Genomic DNA, 27,123 nt, shown 5'->3' with positions numbered 1-27,123 from the left:
TGACTGAGTGTGTGCCTGTGTGTATGTATGTGTCTATGTTTGTGTGTGCGCAATGTGTATGCGTACGTGTGTGTGTGTGTATGTGTGTGTTCATGTGTGTGTGTGTGTTCCCTGCAGTTGGTAGAAAGTGTAAGCTGGGGTCCAGAGGGAAAACAGACTGAGTCCCTGATTCCCTAATGAGGATGTCTTCATGTTAGACCATCAGCCTACTGGGACAGACAGGCTCATCCCTCCCTCCCTCCCTCCCTCGTGATGTCCTTGCTGTCAGAATTTGTTTTGCGGTGGGAACGTTCCCACCCACACACTACTGACATCTTCAGCAGGCAGGCAGGGACATTTTAAGCTAGCTGTACTGAAGGCTTCACCCTTAAAGTAAAGTTCACATTAATAATGAATAATATATCACTGACCGTTAAACCCTGACCCTAGAGCTCTAACCCCTGACCTCTCACCCTCCCTGATTTGATTTCCAGGGAAGACAAGTGTCACTTTGTATCTTCTCCCTAGAAAACCACAACATCAGACATACTAGAGAGAGAGAGAGGTAGAGAGGGAGAGAGAGAGGGAGAGGGAGGTAGAGAGGGAGAGAAGGGGAGAGAGAGAGAGAGGGAGAGAGGGAGAGAGGTAGAGAGGGAGAGTGAGGTAGAGAGGGAGAGATAGAGAATGAAAGACAGAGGGAAAGAGAGGGAGAGAAGGGGGGGAGAGAGAGGTAGAGAGGGAAAGAGAGAGAATGAAAGAGAGAGGGAAAGAGAGGGAGAGAAGGGGGAGAGAGAGAGGTAGAGAGGGAAAGAGAGAGAATGAAAGAGAGAGGGAAAGAGAGGGAGAGAAGGGGGAGAGAGAGAGGTAGAGAGGGAGAGATAGAGAATGAAAGAGAGAGGGAAAGAGAGGGAGAGAAGGGGAGAGGAGAAGAGGGAATGTGCTATGGGTGCACTCAGTGACCTGCCCTCTGGAGAGTGTAACCAGAGTGAGTATCAAATCAAATCAAATTGTATTGGTCACATACACATGGGTAGCAGATGTTAATGCGAGTGTAGCGAAATGCTTGTGCTTCTAGTTCCGACAGTGCAGTAATATCTAACAAGTAATCTAACAATTTCACAACAACTACTTTATACACACAAGTGTAAAGAGATGATTAAGAATATGCACATATAAATATATGGATGAGCGATGGCCGAACGGCATAGGCAAGATGCAATAGATGGTATAGATTACAGTATATACATATGAGATGAGTAATGTAGGGTAAGTAAACATTATATAAAGTGCCATTATTTAAAGTGGCTAGTGATACATTTATTACATCCACTTTTTAATTATTAAAGTGGCTAGAGATTTGAGTCTATATGTTGGCAGCAGCCACTGTTAGTGATGGCTGTTTAACAGTCTGATGGCCTTGAGATAGAAGCTGTTTTTCAGTCTCTCGGTCCCCGCTTTGATGCACCTGTACTGACCTCGCCTTCTGGATGATATCAATCATCCCTGTGTGTGTGTGTGTGTGTGTGTGTGTGTGTGTGTGTGTGTGTGTGTGTGTTATGTGTGTGTGTGTGTGTGTGTGTGTGTGTGTGTGTGTGTGTGTGTGTGTGTGTGTGTGTGTGTGTGTGTGTGTGTGTGTGTGTGTGTGTGTGTGTGTGTGTGTGTGTGTGTTTTTGTTTCTATGTGTGTGTGTGTCTGCCTGCCTTACCCTGCCTTTCCTCCCAGCCTTTTCATCCCTGGTTTCCCTACAACCCGTACAGCCCTCTCCCTAATCCTTCCCCCTCCCTCCTTCCTCCCCCTTGCAGTGTGTTGGTAGGCCCAGGGAGAACCCATCAACCCTGCTAGCACAGAAGAGGAAATTTGTATTTTTCCTACCAACACACTGCAAAGAGGAGGAGGGATGGGGGAAGGATGGGGGAGAGGGCTGTAGGGGTGGACCTGTGTCGACTTCCCTGGGCCTACCAACACACTGCAAAGGGGAGGAGGGATGGGGGAGAGGGCTGTAGGGGTGGACCTGTGTCGACTTCCCTGGGCCTACCAACACACTGCAAAGGGGAGGAGGGATGGGGGAAGGATGGGGGAGAGGGCTGTAGGGGTGGACCTGTGTCGACTTCCCTGGGCCTACCAACACACTGCAAAGGGGAGGAGGGATGGGGGAAGGATGGGGGAGAGGGCTGTAGGGGTGGACCTGTGTCGACTTCCCTGGGCCTACCAACACACTGCAAAGGGGAGGAGGGATGGGGGAAGGATGGGGGAGAGGGCTGTAGGGGTGGACCTGTGTCGACTTCCCTGGGCCTACCAACACACTGCAAAGGGGAGGAGGGATGGGGGAAGGATGAGGGAGAGGGCTGTAGGGGTGGACCTGTGTCAACTTCCCGGGCAACCACAAATGAATGTATAATACTAATAGATCCAAGGCGATATTCAACGTTCGTCCAGGTTCCCAGGACGTCAGGGGATGCCTTCAAAACCAGCCACTAGGGGCAATGGGTAGCACTATTCCCATCAAGTAGAATTGCAGCTTCTCTCCCATGCAGCCCTCTCCCCCATGGAGGATTGGCATAAGCTGCGAGCCCCGGCTCCAAGGGTGGCGCATTCAATCTAGGGCTGGGTGGTATATCGTATTTTACTGTATACCGGTATGATGCACGGACCAGTTTGAGTTTTTACTTTACCTTCTGTAACTGTATTTGAATGTTTGGTTTGTTAAAAGTGATACGCCATGCGTAACATCCTATTCTATATTTTACTCCTTTACTTGAGTTATCTCTCTCCTCTCTCTCTCTCCATTCTGTTTTCCACACAGACCTAGCCCCGCCCACTGTCACTCAAGGAGCGCGTTTGTTTTTGCTCGGCCACCAGACACTTGCAGTTAGTCTGCATGGTCAATGCAGCACATGCAACAATGACTACGATGCTGCTTCCACTCTGCTTGTTAATATACATCTACAAGAGCTCTATAATTACACTATTACTGTTTCTTACATCTGCAAACAGCTAGGTTTTCTTTTCTTAACAAGTTGTGGCTAAGTCTTGTTAGCCGCTAATGCTAATCACTAGTTAGCTGTCTAAAGTAGCAAGCTATACATCCTGATACCAGTGAAGTTTGTGCAACAATATCTTCTAAATCAAAGAGGAATAGGCGAAGCATGAATATGTTAGCTACATGAAGTAGCTAACAGAAAACATTTAATGTAGCCAAAGATTATAGGGTCCCCTAGGAAACACTGACCAACACTTTGGTTCCTACCCAATCACAATAACTTCTCCCTGGCATTTTCATTAGTTGCCATGTCAAACAAGACTGTATTCAAAGCGCCCATTATTATCTTCTAACTATGGAATTAGAATAATCATTATTTCCCCAGTTTTATGATCTAATTGCAACATTTGGTTTAAAGGCCTAGTAACATCGGTCAACTCTGAGTTCAACTTGGAATAACATGTACCATGAAAGTGTCTCACCTCTTAGCCAGGTAGATTTCTCAATGTCTCAGTCTCAGTCTCTCTCTCTGTCTCTCTCTCTCTCAGTCTCAGTCTCTCAATGTCTCTCTCTGTCTCTCTCTCTCAGTCTCAGTCTCTCAAAGGTCTCAGTCTCAGTCTCTCTCTCTCTGTCTCTCTGTCTCTCAGTCTCTCAGTCTCTCAATGTCTCAGTCTCTCTCTTTCTGTCTCTCTCTCTCTGTCTCTCTCTCTCTTAGTCTCAGTCTCTCAATGTCTCAGTCTCAGTCTCTCTTTCTCTGTCTCTCTCTGTCTCAGTCTCTCAATGTCTCAGTCTCAGTCTCTCTCTCTCTGTCTCTCTCTCTCTCAGTCTCAGTCTCTCAATGTCTCAGTCTCAGTCTCTCTCTCTCTCTGTCTCTCTCGCTCTCTCAGAATGTCTGTCTCTCTCTCTCTCTCTCAGTCTCAGTCTCTCAATGTCTCAGTCTCTCTCTCTCTGTCTCTCAGTCTCTCAATGTCTCAGTCTCTCTCTCTCTGTCTCTCTCTCTCTCAGTCTCAGTCTCAGTCTCTCTCTCTGTCTCTCTCTCTCAATGTCTCAGTTTCCCAATGTCTCAGTCTATCTTTCTCTGTCTCTCTCTCTCTCAGTCTCTCAATGTCTCACTCTCAGTCTCTCTCTCAGTCTCAGTCTCTCAATGTCTCAGTCTCAGTCTCTCTCTCTCTGTCTCTCACTCTCTTAATGTCTCAGTCTCTCTCTCTCTGTCTCTCTCTCTCTCAGTCTCAGTCTCTCTCTCTCTCTCTCTCTCTCTCTCTTAGTCTCAGTCTCTCAATGTCTCAGTCTCTCAATGTCTCAGTCTCTCTTTCTCTGTCTCTCTCTCTCTGTCTCGGTCTCTCAATGTCTCACTCTCAGTCTCTCTCTCTGTCTCTCTCTCTGTCTCTCTCTCAGTCTCAGTCTCAGTCTCTCAATGTCTCAGTCTCAGTCTTTCTCTGTCTCTCTCTCTCTCTCAGTCTCAGTCTCTCAATGTCTCTATCTAGCTCTCTCTCGCTCTCTCACACATTCTCCAATCTCATCTCTTTGTTTCTCTCTCTGTCTCCGTCTCTCTCTCTCTCACTCTCGCTCTCTCTCTCATTCTCCAATCTCCTCTCTCTGTTTCTCTCTCTCTCAAATTCAAATGGCTAAAAGGAACGTATTACCACATACATTGCAAAAGCAAACATATAGACACAACACATCAATGATGCCCCACACTGTAGATGATAATAGTAAAAATAATAATACTCAATGAGTAGTAACAATTAACATGACAAGAAGTAAGAAGTAAGAAATGAATGAGGACAATAAATAAATAGTGAGAAAGACACATTTAGCAAAGTTGTCTGTGGCTGTTCCTACACTTGTGGCCGTCCCTATAAGTGTGGCGAGAAGCTACATACACTATATATACAAAAGTTTGTGGACACAACTTCAAATTAGTGGATTCGGCTATTTCAGCCACAACCGTTGCTGACAGGTGTATAAAATCGAGCACACAGCCATGCAATCTCCATAGGAAACATTGGCAGTAGAATGGCCTTATTGAAAAGCTCAGTGACTTTGAACGTGACACTGTCATAGGATGTCACCATTCCAAAAGGTCAGTTAGTCAAATTTCTGCCCTGCTAGAGCTGCCCCGGTCAAATGTAAGTGCTGTTATTATGAAGTGGAAACGTCTAGGACCGCAAAGTTATAGGCCACACAAGCACACAAAACGGGACCACCGAGTGCTGAAAATCGTCTGTCCTCGGTTGCAACATTCACTACCGAGTTCCAAATTGCAACGTCAGCACAAGAACTGTTCGTCAGAGCTTCATGAAATGGGTTTCCAAGGCCTAGCAGCTGCATACAAGCCAAAGGTCACCATGAGCAATGCCAAACATCGGCTGGAGTGGTGTAAAGCTCGCCGCCAGTAGAAATACGTTCTTTGGAGTGATGAATCACACTTCACCACCTGGCAGTGACGGATGAACCTGGGTTTGGCGGAGAACGCTACCTGGCCCAATGCAAAGTGTCAACTGTACAGTTTGATGGAGGAGGAATAATGTTCTGGGGCTGTTTTTCATGGTTCAGGGAAATCTTAACACTACAGCATACAATGACATTCTAGGCAATTCTGTGCTTCCAACTTTGTGGCAACAGTTTGGGGAAGGCCCTTTCCTGTTTCAGCATGACAATGCCCCCGTGCACAAAGCGAGGCCCATACAGAAATGGTTTGTTGAGATCGGTGTGGAAGGAATTGACTGGCCTGCACAGAGCCCTGACCTCAACCCCATCGAACACCTTTGGGATGAATTGGAACGCCGACTGCGAGCCAGGCCTAATCGCCCAACATCAGTGCTTGAACTCTGAATGTTCCATCATCTAGTGGAAAGCCTTGCCAGAAGAGTGGAGGCTGTTACAGTAGCAAAGGGGGGACCAACTCCATATTAATGCCCATGATTTTGGAATGAGATGTTCGATGAGCAGGTGAGTGAGCACAACCTGTCCTCTCTGGGTAGCCAGATTTGTCTGTGACGGCCGGTTTCTATGGCCAGGCTGTTCTCACTTAGTCTCTCTCTATCGCTCTCTCTCCATCCCTCTCCATCTCTCTCCATCTCTCTCTCAAACACAACATGAACTGCTGCCTGCCTTTACATTGAAACTGTTGCTCTATCCGCAACTCTCTCTCTCACACACAAACTGACTTGGGATGTTCTGGTTATGTGCATGCTAGGGTGTGTGTGTGTGTGTTTGCGTACGTGCGTGCATGTGTGTGTGTATGTAGTTATCGCATATAAATGAATGAGGATAATGCAGTGGGATAGTGTTTAACCCTTTGACATGTACGAACACACGGGTGTGATCATTCTACAGTGGTCCCTGCATTGTACGCTCAAACCGCTGTGATTAGAACACTTATTTAGAGCGTCCAGTTAGGATTGACACAACAGTCAGCGTTTGAGCTGGCCACATAGTTTTTTTTCACAGAAACACAGTTTTCACAACGTTATGTCGTCCATGTGAAAGGCTAACACAATTCTCATCCAAACCGGAAAATGTCAGCTACATTAGTCCTAGCGCTAACTGAGGAAAGAGTGACCTAACACAAGCGGTCATATTTAGCTAACTTTCAGCTGACAGAAACCGTAATTAGCTAATAGCAATTACTATTTACAATTCATTATATCACGGGTGACCTCACCAGTGATCTAAATAATTGAATAAAACGCGATGGGTATTTTGTGCTGGCCTCCATATTTGTTTATTCATGTCAACCAAAGAGTTTGCAAGATGAGTTGGGTCTGTTTGCAGTATGCATGTTGATAGGGGTGTGTCGTTTACCATCATTCACTTCCTGAATTTTACTCAAAAGACGATTGAACCATCCCATCCCTTCACTTAATTTTGTTCTAACATCTTTGGTCTGGCAGACATTTACGTGACAACCAGAATGCATTGTATGATGTCAACAAACATGGCGCCACACATAGCTGGCAATTAGCTTCGAATTAGCTCATCATAATTAGTACAACCTTAAAAATATATATTTTACACACATCATATATTTCCATTACAATCTATGCAAGAATCGGAATGCATGATTTGTCACCAGCACTTGAAAACATGTGAATAAAACAGCAAATGCATTATGCTCCATACATACATACGGTGTGCTACAGTAGCTACGATAACACGATATACAGAAACTATAATGATAATTTAATAAGGCACTTACTTTGATAGGAACGCACACATCCAAAGTTATTATTAGTAGTGAAAGCAATGTGGCCGCCAGCCGGAAAATGTGCCAGGGAGGAAAAAGTTTGTGCTTGGGCTCTCGTCGAAGAGAGACATTTGTCTGGCTCAATAATGTCTCAAACACAAACTGTCCGCAACAGTGAAATGGGCAGAACACACCTCAATTCAAACAGTTGTTAGAAAATTTTAAAAACTTGTTCGAAAACTATTTCAAATTGACAAGTTGCTCTATAGCCAATAGATGATTAGAAGGCAGCGTACCTTGGTTTGAGGGCAGCGTGGGTGAACTGTCCTGTTGTGTAACAATCCCATTTTGGAAAAGTGCATTCTGACAGCACGCGCATAAAAAAAACTCACCCTGGGGTGACCGTTAGAGATATTTGGAACTTACACGTGAAAAGGTTAAAAGGCTGACTACTGGTGAGGTCACTGCTTTCCTTTCTCCTCCAAACAGATGGAACTAACCCACAATGACCTGCTTTCTTAATAGCACTCACTGGGGACATTCACACACACACACGCACTCACACACACGCACTCACACATGAAGGCAGGCAGGCAGGCAGGCAAGCTTGCAATCATACACACACCGACAGATGCACAGCCCAATAACAGTTCAGGTTTATTTGAGATTTATGTTCTCCATTAAAATAGATAGCTAATATAAAACCACTAAAGAATCGTGGTAAAACAAATAGCAATTATGATGTATGGGAAAGAATGCCCTAATCCAATATCTTATGCCTCTGGAAATAGAACGCCTACATGCAAAACCTTAATATCCCATTATGATGCAAGCAGGTCCCATTATAATGAGATAAAACTTTGTGCTATGGTGAAACTGGTCATCTGTTTTCACAGATTTTATGTAAGAGGAGGGAGGAGGAGGACGAGGTAAGAGGAGATATGTGAGCGTGTGCAACACTGATAAGTGTCCTCCCTGCAACACGGAAACACAGAATCCCTGGAGCGACACACCCGCACTGCTCAAACCCAGTCTGACAGCAACACACACACACACACACACACACACACACACACACACACACACACACACACACACACACACACACACACACACACACACACACACACACACACACACACACACACACACACACACACACACACACACACACACACACACACACACACCTGCCACCATGACTCTGATTTAGATTGTAATATAAGTATAGCGTGTCCTCTGAAGGAAAGCCCTACTTTAGCTCTGGGGAAGAAAGCAGAGAGAGGCAGGGAGAGCAGAGAAGAGAGAGCGAGTAGAGATAGAGGCAGAGAGAGAAAGAAAGAATGAGAGAGGGAGAGAGAGAGAGAGAGCAGAGATAATTGACACACAGGGTTTTGACAGATCAATAGCACTTCCTACTAACCTTCCATGGCGTATTTCATGTCCAGGGCAAACAGGTTCCATATGAACTCAGCGCTGACCTTCCCCATATTCAGCTCTTGGGGAAATCTGTGGGAGGAATTACAATGGATCCACATCACACTCATTTCCTCATAATCACAAGCCTGACTGGACACTCAGACTGACTGGTTCTGTCTCAAATAGCACCCTAATCCCTAGCTCTGGTCAGAAGGAGTGTGGAAGTGGGTTGGACAGAGAATAGGGTGTCACTGGAGATTTGGGGATAAATTGGTTGAATCTCAGAGGAAGAATTCAGCTGAAGAACTAACAACCCCACCAGAGAGAGAGAGAGAGAGAGAGAGAGAGAGAGAGAGAGAGAGAGAGAGAGAGAGAGAGAGAGAGAGAGAGAGAGAGAGAGAGAGAGAGAGAGAGAGAGAGAGAGAGAGAGGATGTTATATGCGAGAGATGGAGAAAGGGAGACAGAGAGGTGTAGAGGGAAAAAAGATAGATAAAGAGAGCTAGATAAAGAGAGATAGGTAGATAGATAAAGAGAGATAGATAAAGAGAGATAGGTAGATAGATAAAGAGAGATAGATAAAGAGAGATAGGTAGATAGATAAAGAGCGATAGATAAAGAGAGATAGGTAGATAGATAAAGAGAGATAGATAAAGAGAGATAGGTAGATAGATAAAGAGAGATAGATAAAGAGAGATAGGTAGATAGATAAAGAGAGATAGATAAAGAGAGATAGGTAGATACATAAAGAGAGATAGATAAAGAGAGATAGGTAGATAAAGAGAGATAGATAAAGAGAGATAGGTAGATAGATAAAGAGAGATACATAAAGAGAGATAGGTAGATAGATAAAGAGAGATACATAAAGAGAGATAGATAAAGAGAGATAGGTAGATAGATAAAGAGAGATAGATAAAGGTAGATAGATAAAGAGAGATAGAGAAAGGTAGAGAAGATAACAGAGAGAGATGGGGAAGTGAAGATAGAGAAAGAAGAGCAAGAGAGAGATAGCAAGAGGCGTTTGCAGATAAATTGTTATTTTGTTTATTATAGATTTCCAGTCAGCCCTTAATTGTGAAAAGTCACTGGGATAATTATCCATTCTACACATAGCGATGGAATGACAGGAATAGATGAAAGGCTTCTGGCGCAGATAAGGTCAATTTCCCTCTCAATGTGTTACTTTCCCTAATATAGCTCTCACACACAAACAAGCACGAATGCACTAACACACAAACACTAACGCAAAACACTTGTGCACGTATGTAGCACGCACATGCACACAAATGCAAAACACATGCGTGTGTACATATGTATGCACACACACACACTAATATAAGGCAGAACGTCTTGCCTTGACAAATATTTGTGAGCTAATCCTTGAATGTTCCTCATAGCTCATATATCTACCTCTCCCCCCAGTAAATCACGCAAGCACGCAGACTCAGATGCAGAAAGAGAGAGAGAGACACACACACACACACACACACACACACACACACACACACACACACACACACACACACACACACACACACACACACACACACACACACACACACACACACACACACACACACACACACACACACACAAACACTCTTTCTCCGTCTCTCTCTTGCTTTCCCTCTCTCACTGATTTCCGTTGCTTATTCACTAGCAGTTTATGCCCTCAGCTATCCCAGAGCCATTATCCCAAAATAGATCTACCACTGTGTGTGTGTGTGTGTGTGTGTGTGTGTGTGTGTGTGTGTGTGTGTGTGTGTGTGTGTGTGTGTGTGTGTGTGTGTGTGTGTGTGTGTGTGTGTGTGTGTGTGTGTGTGTGTCCATGTTGTACGTACTGGTTGATGACAGGGGTGTAGGCGGTGCGGTCCTCGTCGATCACAGACACCATGAGAGTGATGAGCTTGGGCCAGAAGTCCAGGTTCTTTATAGACGGACCCTGCTCCTCCCGGGGAAGATTCTGCTTACGGGCCTAGAGGGGGATAGAAGAAGAGGGGGGTGGAGAGAGAGAGAGACAGAGAGAGAGAGACAGAGAGAAGCAGAGATGAAGGTTGTGGTGGAGCTCATTAATCCCAGACACAGACAGACAGACAGACAGACAGACAGACAGACAGACAGACAGACAGACAGACAGACAGACAGACAGACAGACAGACAGACAGACAGACAGACAGACAGACAGACAGACAGACAGACAGACAGACAGACAGACAGACAGACAGACAGACAGACAGACAGACAGACAGACAGACAGACCTCAAGTGGACTTTTACAGAGAGCAGAGAGTTTTGCATGGCAAACTAAGCCTGCAGCTCATGTTTAATTCAAGACATGGTCTGACATCTTAAATGGAGCTGAACAGAAACCAGACAAACACAGATAAAAACTCACATTGACACATCAGCCCATCTCCTCCCAGAGCGAGTGACTGTGTGTGTGCAGGTTGGTGATGGCACGCATGCACACCCTGATCAGTTCACCCGAGTTGCTACCCTGACCTGGACCTGCTGTTTCAACTCTCTCTCTCTCCACCTCTCTCTCGCCACCTCTCTCTCTCTACCTCTCTACGCCTCTACCTCTCTCTTTCTCTACCTCTCTCTCTACCTCTCTCTCTACCTCTTTCTCTCTACCTCTCTCTCTCTACCTCTGAATGCTCAGCTATGAAAAGCCAACGGACATTTTCTCCTGAGGTGCTGACCTGTTGCACCCTCAATAACCACTGTGATTATTAGCCTGGTTCCTCTCTAGGTTTCTTCCTAGGTTCCTGCCTTTCTAGATAGTTTTTCCTAGCCACCGTGCCTCTACATCCGCATTGCTTGCTCCCTGAGATTTTAGGATGGGTTTCTGTATAAGCACTTTGTGACAACTGCTATTGTTAAAAAGGGCTTTATAAATCCATTTGATAGATTGATTGATGCATGTGTCTGATGGTGTGCCTGAGTGCATGTGTGTGTGTTTGGCTGCAGAGAAACACTTTTTCTAGAGCAGCCCTGCCCTTCTTCCACTGATGCCGTCTTCTAAAACACTGATTGAACTGAACTGGCTGTTTCTGCTTAATCACTTGTTATTCGGAGCACCATCTGTTCAACACAGATAGAGATAGAACAGAACAGCATGGAAAGAGCAGTAGGAGAGTTTTAGCTGTCTGTAGACTAGTGCTGGTTTACAGATCTGATAGTCTGTAGACTAGTGCTGGTTTACAGATCTGATAGTCTGTAGACTAGTGCTGGTTTACAGATCTGATAGTCTGTAGACTAGTGCTGGTTTACAGATCTGATAGTCTGTAGACTAGTGCTGGTTTACAGATCTGATAGTCTGTAGACTAGTGCTGGTTTACAGATCTGATAGTCTGTAGACTAGTGCTGGTTTACGGATCTGATAGTCTGTAGACTAGTGCTGGTTTACAGATCTGATAGTCTGTAGACTAGTGCTGGTTTACAGATCTGATAGTCTGTAGACTAGTGCTGGTTTACAGATCTGATAGTCTGTAGACTAGTGCTGGTTTACGGATCTGATAGTCTGTAGACTAGTGCTGGTTTACAGATCTGATAGTCTGTAGACTAGTGCTGGTTTACGGATCTGATAGTCTGTAGACTAGTGCTGGTTTACAGTTCTGATAGTCTGTAGACTAGTGCTGGTTTACAGTTCTGATAGTCTGTAGACTAGTGCTGGTAAATAATCTAACTAGTGCTGGTATATGATCTAATTAAGCAATAAGGCCCGAGGGGGTGTGGTATATTGGCCATATACCACAAACCCAGAGGTGTCTTACTGCTATTACAAACGAGCTATCAAAGTAATTACAGCAGTAAAAACGAATTTTGTCATACCCATGGTATATGCTCTGATATTTATTAAAAAATATATTTTACCTTTATTTAACTAGGCAAGTCAGTTAAGAACAAATTCTTATTTTCAATGATGGCTTAGGAACAGCTTTCAGGCAATCAGCAGGCAGGGCTTGAACCAACAGTTTACAATAGTCTGTAGACCAGTGCAGGTATATCATGTAATAGTCTGCAGACTAGTGCTGGTATATGATCTGATAGTCTGTAGACCAGTGCAGGTATATCATGTAATAGTCTGTAGACCAGTGCAGGTATATCATGTAATAGTCTGTAGACCAGTGCAGGTATATCATGTAATAGTCTGTAGACCAGTGCAGGTATATCATCTAATAGTCTGTAGACCAGTGCAGGTATATCATCTAATAGTCTGCAGACTAGCGCTGGTATATGATCTAATAGTCTGTAGACCAGTGCAGGTATATGTTCTAATAGTCTGTAGACCAGTGCTGGTACATGATCCAATAGTCTGTAGACCAATCCTGGTACAGTATATGATCTAATAGTCTGTAGACCAGTCCTGGTACAGTATACGATCTGATAGTTGTCTGTAGACCAGTCCTGGTACAGTATATGATCTGATAGTTGTCTGTAGACCAGTCCTGGTACAGTATATTAGTTGTTAGTTGTCTGTAGACCAGTCCTGGTACAGTATATGATCTGATAGTTGTCTGTAGACCAGTCCTGGTACAGTATATGATCTGATAGTTGTCTGTATACCAGTCCTGGTACAGTATATTAGTTGACAGTTGACTGTAGACCAGTCCTGGTATAGTGATGGACTAGTGATAGTTTTAGTACAGGAAGGAGTGCAGCAGGAGAGTTGTAGCTCCCTGTAACAGTACTGCTGTAGTATTGGAGCTGATAAATGTGTCTCTGTAGATGGGAGATACGGTTAGAATCAGACTCAACTGTCTGGACATTCTGTTCACATCAACACATTTCCTCTCTTATCTTAATGACTTTACAGATAGATAACCCACTGCTCACAGTGTGTGTTTGTATTGCACGCGCACTCGCAAGCACAAACACACCCGCGCATACATCTCTGGGCAACATGAAATGTAGTTTTGATTAATAGAATATGGTGTGTTAAAATGAAGCCTGTCCCTGGCAGCTCTGAAATAATATGGCTTCAATTATTCAACAACCTGCAGTGTAGCGTGTGTGTGTGTGTGTGTGTGTGTGTGTGTGTGTGTGTGTGTGTGTGTGGTTGCTTGCTTTTATGTATTCTAGACGTAACTCATTCTAATATTTCTACTACTGTACATTATATTTTAGTTACACTGTTTATACACACCGCATATTTATATACTGGATTCTTGACATAGCTTGTGTGCGTGTTTGTGTATGTCTGTGTGTGTTTGGTCTGTGTGTATTTGGTGTGTGTGTGTGTAACCGATGTGAAATGGCTAGTTAGTTGGCGGTGGTGCGCGCTAATAGCGTTTCAATCGGGTGACGTCACTCGCTCTGAGACCTGAAGTAGTTGTTCCGTGTCTTTTGTGGAGCGATGGGTAACGATGCTTCGTGGGAGGCAGTTGTTGATGTGTGCAGAGGGTCCCTGGTTCAAGCCCAGGTTGGGGCGAGGAGAGGGACGGTAGCTATACTGTTACGTGTGTGTAATGACTAGGGGGAGAGCTCGATTAAAACCGGTTAAGCGTAAACTCCCCGATTTTGGGGACTTTCGTTATTAGTTAATTGTTTTATCAAGGTAGTGTGCTAATAAATCAGCCTCTGTTAAGCCAATTTAGGACAGTTTTGGCTGATAGCCATGCTTCCCAGCTTAAATTGAGTTTGCCTCACTAGACTCTGGGGGTATCGGATTAGACTCGGGGCTCCCGAGTGGCGCAGCGGTCTAAGGCACTGCATCTCAGTGCTAGAGGCATCACTACAGACCCTGGTTTGATCCTGGGCTGTATCACAACTGATCGCGAGTCCCATGGGGCGGTGCACAATTGGCCCAGCATCGTTAGGGGAGGGTTTGGCTGGGGTTTGCTGTCATTGTTAAATAAGAGTTTGTTCTTAACTGACTTGCCTGGTTAAATGGGAAGTCCTGCTTACACTTTTATTCGCTGCTCGGACTGACAGTCAATTTCTTGCGGAAGGACACGTCATATGCCGCATATCGTTGGAAAGCTAAGAACCTTAAGATGGCGCATAAGAGGATGGCTGATGTTTTACATGCCCGTAACCAATTGTGCTGTTTGTTTGGGTTTTTTTGCGTTGTTTTTAACTTATTTTTTAAACTTATTTTGTACATAATGTTGCTGCTACCATTTCTTATGATCAAAAATAACTTCAGAACTGGGATTGCTTACCACGAACTGGAAGAAGCTTTTTCCTTTAACGAGTCCTTTAACGAGTCCGACGAGAAAGATATACTGCTCTCCTGGGAACAGGCTCAGATCCCCGTCATTTGCGTGAAGAAAAGACGGAGGAAAAGAGGACGCAGATCGGGCTGCATTTTGAGAATCTGTAGGTGAGCGAGTAAACTCCCACTGACATCAATTCTACTTCTAACATGCAATTATTGGATAATAAAATTGATGATCTACGATTGCGATTATTCTACCAACGGCACATTAAAAACTGTAATACCTTATGTTTCCCCCGAGTCATGGCTGAACGAAGACACGGATAATATAGAGCTGGAGGGATTTTAAATGGATCAGCAGAACAGAGAAGCTACGTCTGGTAAGACGAGGGGTGGGGGTGTGTGTCTTTTTGTCAGTAACAGCTGGTGCGTGATGTCTAATATTAAAGAAGTCTCGAGGTATTGGTCGCCTGAGGTAGAGTACCTCATGATAAGCTGTAGACCACACTATCTACCTAGAGAGTTCTCATCTATATTATTCATAGTCGTCTATTTACCACCATAGACTGATGCTGGCACTAAGACCACACTCAACCAACCAAGGCCATAAGCAAACAAGAAAATGCTCACCCAGAAGCGGGGCTCCTAGTGGCCGGGGACTTTAATACAGGCAAACTTAAATCAGTTTTACCAAATTTTTACCAGCATTTCACATGTGCAACCAGAGGGAAAAAAACTCTAAACCACCTTTACTCCACACACAGAGAAGCATACAAAGCTCTCCCCCGCCATCCATTTGGCAAATCTGACCATAATTCTATCCTCCTGATTCCTTCTTACAAGCAAAAACTAATGCAGGAAGTACCAGTGACTCTCTCAATACGGAAGTGGTCAGATGACGCGGATGCTACACTACAGGACTGTTTTGCTAAGCACAGACTGGAATATTTTCTGGGATTCATCCAATGGCATTGAGGTGTATACCACCTCAGTCATCGGCTTCATCAATAAGTGCATCGGCGACGTTGTCCCCACAGTGACCGTACGTACATATCCCAACAAAAAGGAACACCTATGTGAGAATACTGTTCATTGACTACAGCTCAGCGTTCAGCACCGTAGTGCCCACAAAGCTCTTCACTAAGCTAAGGACCCTGGGACTAAACATCTCCCTCTGCAACTGGATCCTGGACTTCCTGACAGGCCGCCCCCAGGTGGTGAACGTAGGCAACAACATGTCTGCCACGCTGATCCTCAACACTGGGGCCCCTCAGGGGTGTGTACTTAGTTTCCTCCTGTACTCCCTGTTCACCCACGACTGTGTGGCCAAACACGACTCCAACACCATCATTAAGTTTGCTGAAAACACAACAGTGGTAGGCCTGATCACCGACAACGATGAGACAGCCTATATGGACGAGATTAGAGACCTGGCAGTGTGGTGTCAGGACAACAACCTCTCAATGTGAGCAAGACAAAGGAGCTGACCGTGGACTACAGGAAAAGGCTGGCTTGAACAAGACTCCATTAACATCAACAGGGCTGTAGTGGAGCGGGTCGAGAGTTTCAAGTTCCTTGGTATCCACATCACCAACGATCTATCATGGTCCAAACACACCAAGACAGTCGTGAAGAGGGCACGACAAAACCGTTTCCCCGCAGGAGACTGAAAAGATTTGGCATGGGTCCCCAGATCCTCAAAAAGTTCTACAGCTGCACCATCGAGAGCATCCTGACCGGTTGCATCACCTCCTGGTATGGCAACTGCTCGGCATCCGACCGTAAGGCGCTACAGAGGGTAGTGTGTACAGGGGTCAAGCTTCCTGCAATCCAGAACCTATATAATAGGCGGTGTCAGAGGAAAGCCCATAAAATTGGCAGAGACTCCAGTTACCCAAGTCATAGACAGTTTTCTCTGCTACCGCACGGCAAGCAGTACCGGAGCGCCAAGTCTATGACCAAAAGGCTCCTTAACAGCTTCTACCCCCAAGCCATAAGACTGCTGAACAACTAATCAAATGGCCGCTCGCTGTTTATTATCTATGCAATGTCACTTCACCCCCAGCTACATGTACAACTTACCTCTAACCTGTACCCCTGCACACTGATTCGGTACCGGTACCCCCTGTATATAGCCTCGTTAGTGTTATGTTATTGTGTTACTTTTTTAATCATTTTAAACTTTCGTTTATTTGGTAAATATTTTCTTATCTCTTCTTGAACTGCAAAGTTGGTTAAGGGCTTGTAAGTAAGCATTTCACGGTAAGGTCTACACAAGTTGTCTGTCTGTGATGAACAGAAAGTGCTTTTATTTCACATCTTACAAATAATGTTCGTTTTTTGTTAAATTCAATATAAAACCATTATTGTTTGTCGTAGAACGAACTAGTTGCTATCGAGGCAGAAGGATCAAATCTAACTTTATTTGTCACATGCATGTGACAAATAAAGTTAGATTTGATCTGGCTGTTCATCACAGACAGACAACTTGTGTAGGAGATGGAAGCTGAGATCTTAATGAGTTGGTTACCAAGGGGTCTTTGTGTGTCGTCCCTGCTGCAGTGTGCAGAGTGTGTGTGTGTGTGTGTGTGTGTGTGTGTGTGTGTGTGTGTGTGTGTGTGTGTGTGTGTGTGTGTGTGTGTGTGTATGTGTATGTGTGTGTGTGTGTGTGTGTGTGTGTGTGTGTGTGTGTGTGTGTGTGTGTGTTTGTGTGTGTGTGCAGAGGGGCTGCAGTGGTCTGTCTTACTGTAGAGATATGAATAATGAAACAGAACTATGCAAAATGAAACAGGATCCTCTATGCAAAGTATTCCCAATGTGTGTGTGTGTGTGTGTGAAGGGCATTGATGAAGGTTGTGTATTACCGATGCATCTCCCTACTCATCTATATTCATAATGTCAAGCAACAACACATTGTTAGAGGTGGTAAAGTAGCAGGTATATTGTACATCCATCATAAAGCTGAGGGTTAACCTACCGCCCTCTCCACTGAGAAGAATATCTGTCTTTAGCCGTACAGGCTTTCCTTGGTCTGGGGGACAAACCAACCACCAGGCAGAGGCCAACATAAAATAGTTAATCCACCCTAAACTTCTCTTAAAATATCTGCCTTTGATCATACTGCCTTCCTTGGTCTGGGGGACAAACCAACCAGAGGCCAACATGTATACTCAATGGTGTAATCCATTCATTTTAGTTCACATTTAAATGAACAGGTCTCTCTGGTAGAATAGATTTCAACTCACTGAGGATCACCTCATTGGGTCCCTTGTAGCTCAATTGGTAGAGCATGGTGCTTGCAACACCAGGGTTGTGGGTTCAGCTCCCATGGTGGGCTAATATGAAAATGTATGCAGTCACTCTGGATAAGAGTGTCTGCTAAATGACTAATAAATATACCCTGTATAAATAAAGGTTAGATATACATACAGCAGCAGTGTGTTAAAGCTGAGGTCTGTCTTTCATCATACTGCCTTCTTTGAGATGGGGTCAAACACCAGTAGAAGCCAACATGTCAATGAAATAGTTCATCTAAACTTCTCTTAAAAGATCTGCCTCTGATCATACTGCCTTCTTTGAGATGGAGGATTAACCACCAGCAGAGGTCAACTTGTATGTATAGTGAATGTAAACATGGTTTATTGTATCTATCTATTTTATGATTATTGTGTCTAGCACCAGCAGTACATCCTTGAAGAAAAGCTGAATAAACCAACTAAGTGATATTGGCAAAAGCAGTGTGTGGGTCTTTCTTTTCTTCAAGGACTTCATTGAATTATTCCCAAGCACCTGCAACAAGCCGACTCAAAGTGCTTTTCCTATTTTCAATCAGGAAGCATTGGGTTTCGTGACTGGCTCTGTAACCTCTCTCTTCAATGGAAAGATAGTGTAAAAATACTGAAAAGATACATACTGTCTTTCTTTGGGCTGTGGGACTAGCACAGACCAAAATGTATATTCCTAACAAGTGTTATTTAATATATCACTTAAATTTAAGCATATCTATTAAAGTGGACAGGGACAAGGACCAGTACACCCTTGACAAAAGCACTGAGTCGAAACAGTTTCTTTTCATGATACCTGGCTCTGTAAACTCAATCACTCAATGAATTAACTATTGAGCTTGAAATACATTTTTCTCTTCTCTGTGTGCTCTCTTTCCTTTGTGAAGGATTATGGGTCTACATACATTGTTTGAGATTGAAGCCCCTCTCAAACATCTGATCCCTCTACTTTGACTAATTTGATATTTGGGGACTTAGGGTACCAGATCACCAGCACTATAGTAGCATGCTAATCATACTCTCTATACTCACAAGAATCCCTTCCTCTAGAGAGAATCTCAAATCACATCCTTTCCCCCCTTAAGTGCACTACTTTGACCATAGCCGTATAGGGCTGCCTGCCACACTATGGTGCACTGCACATGGCATATGAGGGTGTGATTTTGTTTCACCAGTGTGTAACCAACGGGGAATATCAGTACTGATTCCAGGAGAACTAGCAGTACTGTACCAACCATGATCAGTATTCCAAACTGGGATGACCGTTTACCAGTAACAAACCAGTTCAAATGGCACCCCATATACTCATATAGTGCAATACTAAAAGAGGTACTAGTACTAAAAGTAGTGCACTATATAAGGAATAGGGTGCCATTTGGGACACACATTAACTCTCTCAGACGCTGTATCACTCATCTGGATGGCAATCACAGGCCAACAGTTTGTTTACACATCTGGACAAACAGACAGAGAATCAACACAGTAGGAAACAGTTCAAACACCTAAAGGAGACAATAACAGACATGGGGACTGACACCCCGAATATCCAATAAACAAAAACAACCAATTTGTTGACTGGCTCACCGGAGCGAGATGGGATTATTTGTTTCAGATTGTACCCTTTTTTTCCCGATTTTGTCTCATTGCTGCAACTCCCCAATGGGCTCGGGAGAGGCGAAGGTCGAGTCATGCGTCCATCCAAAACATGACCCACCAATCCACGATAAGCTAAGTAAAGCCCCCCCCCGGCCAAGCCTTCCCCTAACCCAGACTACACTGGGCCAATTGTGCACCTCCCAATGGGACACCCAGTCATGGCTGGTTGTAACACAGCCTGGGATCGAACCCAGGTCTGTAGTGACACCTCAAGCACTGCAAGGCAGTACCTAAGACCGCTGCACCACTCAGGAGGCCCGCTAGATGGGATTCTAACCAGTAACCCTCTGACTAGATCACTGATTATATCGAAGTGAGAATTACCTGTATAAATTAAATTAAACGGGAGCCAAGAGGAATTTTAACCAGTAACCCCTTGATTTGGCCTTAGCACATCCGATCAGCTACACATGTGATAAGACTGTCAGTGTGTGTGTGTGTGGTATGACTATACATGAGACTCATGGTGTGTTGTAACATGCAGGCAGACAGAGAAACACATCCATGCTAATGTGATGTCCTCACAGTGCTGAACATACACTTCAGTTCAACGGTTAATAAACCCTAATATTTCACACTACACAGCCCGGCCTGTACTGCTATCAATTGGCCATAATGTGTGTGTATATATATGTGAGTGAGTGAGTGAGTGAGTGAGTGAGTGAGTGAGTGAGTGAGTGAGTGAGTGAGTGAGTGAGTGAGTGAGTGAGTGAGTGAGTGAGTGAGTGAGTGAGTGAGTGAGTGAGTGAGTGAGTGAGTGAGTGAGTGAGTGAGTGAGTGAGTGAGTGAGTGTGAGAGAGAGAGATAGATAGATAGAGAGCAGAAAAAATGCAGAAATGGATGCAGATCATTTTAGAGAGCTGTGTGTGCGTGTGTGTGTGTGTGTGTGTGTGTGTGTGTGTGTGTGTGTGTGTGTGTGTGTGTGTGTGTGTGTGTAGTCATGTCTGCCTACAGTGTATCTACAGAGACATGCAGTACTGGGAATCTCTCCTCCTTCCTCCACAGTGACTGAATTCCAATGGAGAGAATTTAGACCTAAATGACTCTCTCTTTCTTCACCTACTCTGTTTCCTTCCTTCACTGCTCTCTTTTTAAATCCCTCCATCTCTGCCAGGCTTTACGGGAATGTTTAAGCTCTCCCTCCTTCCTGTCGCTGATCGCTCCATGCCTTCTCTCCCTCCCTTCCCCACTCCCTCCTTCCCTTTGTCTCTTTCTCCCTCCCTCCCTCCCTCCCTCCCTCCCTCCCTCCCCTCCCTCCCATGCAGAGTGCTTTGTAGCGTTACATAATCAGCCTCTGGTTGGATGGTGGTATTTCCAGTGAGAGAACGAGGGCAGGCAAGACAACACAATGGACGTCTTTTATGGGAAATATCCACAGTGGCACAAAGGCAGCCTGTAATATTTTGATATAGTCATCCACCACCCTGAGGTTAGCTCCAGGAGAGAACATGTGTGTGTATTGATGTTGTGGTGACTAGTGTGTTGATGAAGAGTGTGTCCTGTCTGCAAGTGTGTGTGTATATGTGAGTGTGTGTGTGTGTGTGTGTGTGTGTGTGTGTGTGTGTGTGTGTGTGTGTGTGTGTGTGTGTGTGTGTGTGTGTGTGTGTGTGTGTGTGTGTGTGTGTGTGTGTGTGTGTGTGTGTGTGTGTGTGTGTGTGTGTGTGTGTGTGTGTGTGTTGATGGAGTAGGTGTCTGGTCTATAAGTGTGTGTGTGTGTGTGTGTGTGTGTGTGTTGATGGAGTAGGTGTCTGGTCTATAAGTGTGTGTGTGTGTGTGTGTTGATGGATTGTGTGACTCGTCTGTGAGTGCGTTAGACTGAGTTGTAATTAGTGGCTGTATCTATCTCTCTGCTGGGTAATTGCTAAAAACCCCTCAGGCTGTTTCTGCAAAGGAAGATTATTATTCAACTTCTACAGTTATAAACTCCTTGTTATAGACCAGCAGGACATTACCTCACTGTTACAGAACTTGCCTTTTACAGAACAGAAAGACATGACTGTTACAGACCTGTAGGACATTATCTCTCTGTTAGACAGAACACACTAACTCCTGTAGTGCACCTTAGGACTGACAGAGGGCTGATATAGGAATGATATAAAATGAATATAGGACTGAGTGTACACAACATTAGGAATACCTGTTCCTTCGATGACATAGACTGACCAGCTATGATCCCTTATTGATGTCACCTGTTAAATCCACTTCAATCAGTGTAGATGAAGGGGAGGAGACAGGTAAAAGAAGGATTTTTAAGCCTTTAGACAATTGAGACATGGATTGTGTCTGTGTGCCATTCAGAGGGTGAATGGGCAAGACAAAAGATTTAAGTGCCTTTGAACCAGGCTGCATCACATCCGGCCGGGATTGGGAGTCCCATAGGGCAGCGCACAATTGGCCCAGCGTCGTCCGGGTTTGGCCGGGGTAGGCCATCATTGTAAATAAAATAAAATAAAAATACATTGAATGGTAGTAGGTGCCAGGCGCACAGGTTTGTGTCAAGAACTGCAATGCTGCTGGGTTTTTCATGCTCAACAGTTTCCTGTGTGTATCAAGAATGATCCATCACCCATCCAGCCGACTTGACACAACTGTGGGAAGCATTGGATTCAACATAGGCCAGCACCACTGTGGAACGCTTTCGACACCTTGTAGAGTCCATACCCCAACGAATTGAGGCTGTTCTGAGGGCAAAAGGGGATGGTGCAACTCAATACTAAGAAGGTGTTCCTAATGCTTTGTACACTCAGCATATATAGGACTGATATAGGCCTTTACATAGTACTGATATAGGATTTTACATAGTACTTATATAGGATTTAACATAGTACTGATAGAGGATTGAATATAGGACTGATATAGGATTTAATATAGGTCTGATATAGGGTTTAATATAGGGGTGATGAAGGGTTTAATATAGGGGTGTTAGAGGAGTGATATAGGATTTAATATAGGAGTGATAAAGGGTTTAATATAGGGGTGATATAGGATTTAATATAGGAGTGATATAGTGCCTGTTTTACCTGGTCTAGTAGCTGGTTGTAGAGTTCATGACAGTTGTCAAAGATGTATTTGTATGTTGAGTCCAGACAGGCTCTGACACAGTCCTTCACCACCATACTGGCTCTGGGAGGACTCTGTAGCTCCTGTACCTGTAATACAGATAGGAACAAAGTCAACACACACACACACACACACACACACACACACACACACACACACACACACACACACACACACACACACACACACACACACACACACACACACACACACACACATTTTAAAGTTGTACCTTTAGAATGGTAAATAATAAGGAATAAATCTTCCAAAAATTGAAATAGACCTCTCTATCCGTGATTCTTTGAAACCTACTGTATACTGTCTGTGTGTTCAGGAGAACTCGTGTGTGTGTGTGTGTGTGTGTGTGTGTGTGTGTGTGTGTGTGTGTGTGTGTGTGTGTGTGTGTGTGTGTGTGTGTGTGTGTGTGTGTGTGTGTGTGTGTGTGTGTGTGTGTGATTCAGAGGGGTTGGGTTACACACTTCGGTTGAACACACTTCAGCTGAATGCATTCAGATGTGCGATTGACTAGGTATCCCCTTTCCCTTTCCCTTAATGTGCAGGGTGGCTGGAAGTGGGAGTGAAAGCTCATGTAACATAAAGTGACAATTCTCATTCCTCCCCCCACGCCATCTCCCCTTCAGCTGCCATCTTAGTTACGCCTGGCCGCTCCATTCTCTGTGCATCCGCCCCACACCACAACACAGCCTTCCTGAGTGGGAGTGGGAGTGGGAGTCCACCGGTGTCTTTGTGTGTGTGTTTGCGTGCGTGTCGACCGTTTTTTTTTTGTGTGTGTGTGTGTGTGTGTGTATGTGTGTGTGTGGGTGCGTGCGTGTGTTTGCGCCTGTGTGTATGAAGCAGAGCACTGGGCTGTTTTTAAACCTAGATAAATCAGCGTGCAGGCTGGGAACTGGGGGAGAGGATTACAGGGCGATGATTGCACTGGGAGAGAGGGTGCGCTTCACACACACACACACACACACACACACACACACACACACACACACAGACACACACACACACAGAGACACACACACACAGAGACACACACACACACACACACACACACACACACACACACATATGGATAATTGTCATCAGTATGGAGGAACATAAATCAGTCTATATGACTCGTTGGGCCTTCAGACAGACATATTTTATAGCATATTTGCTGCTGTATATATATATATACTGCTCAAAAAAATAAAGGGAACACTTAAACAACACAATGTAACTCCAAGTCAATCACACTTCTGTGAAATCAAACTGTCCAGTTAGGAAGCAACACTGATTGACAATAAATTTCACATGCTGTTGTGCAAATGGAATAGACAACAGGTGGAAATTATAGACAATTAGCAAGACACCCCCAATAAAGGAGTGGTTCTGCACGTGGGGACCACAGACCACTTCTCAGTTCCTATGCTTCCTGGCTGATGTTTTGGTCACTTTTGAATGCTCGCGGTGCTTTCACTGTAGTGGTAACATGAGACGGAGTCTACAACCCACACAAGTGGCTCAGGTAGTGCAGCTCATCCAGGATGGCACATCAATGCGAGCTGTGGCAAGAAGGTTTGCTGTGTCTGTCAGCGTAGTGTTCAGAGCATGGAGGCGCTACCAGGAGACAGGCCAGTACATCAGGAGACGTGGAGGAGGCCATAGGAGGGCAACAACCCAGCAGCAGGACCGCTACCTCGCCTTTGTGCGAGGAGGAGCACTGCCAGAGCCCTGCAAAATGACCTCCAGCAGGCCACAAATGTGCATGTGTCTGCTCAAACGGTCAGAAACAGACTCCATGAGGGTGGTATGAGGGCCCGACGTCCACAGGTGGGGGTTGTGCTTACAGCCCAACACCATGCAGGACGTTTGGCATTTGCCAGAGAACACCAAGATTGGCAAATTCGCCACTGGCGCCCTGTGCTCTTCACAGATGAAAGCAGGTTCACACTGAGCACATGTGACAGACATGACAGTCTGGAGACGCCGTGGAGAACGTTCTGCTGCCTGCAACATCCTCCAGCATGACCGGTTTGGCGGTGGGTCAGTCATGGTGTGGGGTGGCATTTTTTGGGGGGGCCACACAGCCCTCCATGTGCTCGCCAGAGGAAGCCTGACTGCCATTAGGTACCGAGATGAGATCCTCAGACCCCTTGTGAGACCATATGCTGGTGCGGTTGGCCCTGGGTTCCTCCTAATGCAAGACAATGCTAGACCTCATGTGGCTGGAGTGTGTCAGCAGTTCCTGCAAGAGGAAGGCATTGATGCAATGGACTGGCCCGCCCGTTCCCCAGACCTGAATCCAATTGAGCACATCTGGGACATCATGTCTCGCTCCATCCACCAACGCCACGTTGCACCACAGACTGTCCAGGAGTTGGCGGATGCTTTAGTCCAGGTCTGGGAGGAGATCGCTCAGGAGACCATCCGTCACCTCATCAGGAGCATGCCCAGGCATTGTAGGGAGGTCATACAGGCACGTGGAGGACACGCACACTACTGAGCCTCATTTTGACTTGTTTTAAGGACATTACATCAAAGTTGGATCAGCCTGTAGTGTGGTTTTCCACTTTAATTTTGAGTGTGACTCCAAATCCAGACCTTCATGGGTTGATAAATTGGATTTCTATTGACTATTTTTGTGTGATTTTGTTGTCAGCACATTCAACTATGTAAAGATAAAAGTATTTAATAAGATTATTTCATTCATTCAGATCTAGGATGTGTTATTTTAGTGTTCCCTTTATTTTTTTGAGCAGTTATATATATATATATACAGTGGGGGAAAAAAGTATTTGATCCCCTGCTGATTTTATACGTTTGCCCACTTACAAAGAAATGATCAGTCTATAATTTTAATGGTAGGTTTATTTGAACAGTGAGAGACAGAATAACAACAACAAAATCCAGATAAACGCATGTCAAAAATGTTATAAAATGATTTGAATTTTAATGAGGGAAATAAGTATTTGATCCCTCTGCAATACATTACTTAGTACTTGGTGGCAAAACCCTTGTTGGCAATCACAGAGGTCAGATGATTCTTGTAGTTGGCCACCAGGTTTGCACACATCTCAGGAGGGATTTTGTCCCACTCCTCTTTGCAGATCATTAAGGTTTCGAGGATGACGTTTGGCAACTCGAACCTTCAGCTCCCTACACAGATTTTCTATGGGATTAAGGTCTGGAGACTGGCTAGGCCACTCTAGGACCTTAATGTGCTTCTTCTTGAGCTACTCCTTTGTTGCCTTGGTGTCTTGAGATGTTGCTTCAATATATCCACATAATTGTCCTTCCTCATGCTGCCATCTATTTTGTTAAGTGCACCAGTCCCTCCTGCAGCAAAGCAACCCCACAGCATGATGCTGCCACCCCCGTGCTTCACGATTGGGATGGTGTTCTTCGGCTTGCAAGCCTCCCCCTTTTTCCTCCAAACATAACGATGGTCATTATGGCCAAACAGTTCGATTTTTGTTTCATCAGACCAGAGGTTATTTCTCCAAAAAGTACCATCTTTGTCCCCATGTGCAGTTGCAATCCGTAGTCTGGCTTTTTTATGTCAGTTTTTCGAGCAGTGGCTTCTTCCTTGCTGAGCGGCCTTTCAGGTTATGTCGATATAGGACTCGTTTTACTGTGGATATAGATATTTTTGTACCTGTTTCCTCCAGCTTCTTCACAAGGTCCTTTACTGTTGTTCTGGGATTGATTTGCACTTCTTGTACCAAAGTACGTTCATCTCTAAGAGACAGAACGTGTCTCCTTCCTGAGTGGTATGACGGCTGCGTGGTCCCATGGTGTTTATACTTGCATACTATTGTTTGTTACAGATGAACGTGGTACTTTCAGGCGTTTGGAAATTGCTCCCAAGGATGAACCAGACTTGAGGAGGTCTACACATTATTTTCTGAGGTCTTGGCTGATTTCTTTTGATTTTCCCATGATGTCAAGCAAAAAGGCACTGAGTTTGAAGGCAGGCCTTGAAATACACCCACAGGTACACCTCCAATTGACTCAAATGATGTCAATTAGCCTATCAGAAGCTTGACATCATTTTATGGAATTTTGCAAGCTGTGTAAAGGTACCGTCAAGTGGAATAATCTGTCTGTAAACAATTGTTGGAAAAATTACTTGTGTCATGCACAAAGTAGATGTCCTAAACGACTTGACAAAAATATAGTTTGTTAACAAGAAATTTGTGGAGTGGTTGAAAAACGAGTTTCAATGACTCCAACTTAAGTGTATGTAAACTTCCGACTTCAACTGTATGTATATATATATATATATATATATATATATATATATATATAGCTTCTGTGTGGTGTGTGGGAGAACCATAATCAGTATTGACTATCACTGTAAAGGCAAGCAGTAAATGTACCAATTTGCTAATTAATTGATAAG

General features: G+C 44.6%; 1 protein-coding gene across 1 annotated transcript in view; it reads right to left on the bottom strand.

The window, feature by feature from the left end:
- Positions 1-27,123, bottom strand: part of LOC106593220 (protein unc-13 homolog C) — a 171,348-nt gene that overhangs the window by 76,022 nt on the left and 68,203 nt on the right. The window contains exons 16-18 of the mRNA XM_045708288.2: positions 22,688-22,816; positions 10,407-10,540; positions 8,572-8,657 (exon numbers count right to left, since the gene is read on the bottom strand). Coding sequence (XP_045564244.1) covers positions 8,572-8,657; positions 10,407-10,540; positions 22,688-22,816 — 349 coding nt within the window. The remainder of the gene's footprint in view (positions 1-8,571; positions 8,658-10,406; positions 10,541-22,687; positions 22,817-27,123) is intronic.

The sequence above is a fragment of the Salmo salar genome, chromosome 26, assembly GCF_965601325.2.
Source record: "Salmo salar chromosome 26, fSalSal1, whole genome shotgun sequence".
In the NCBI taxonomy this organism is placed as follows: Eukaryota; Metazoa; Chordata; class Actinopteri; order Salmoniformes; family Salmonidae; genus Salmo; species Salmo salar.
The sequence above is the reverse complement of the archived record's forward strand: the minus strand, read 5'-3'. Positions and strand labels throughout refer to the sequence as shown.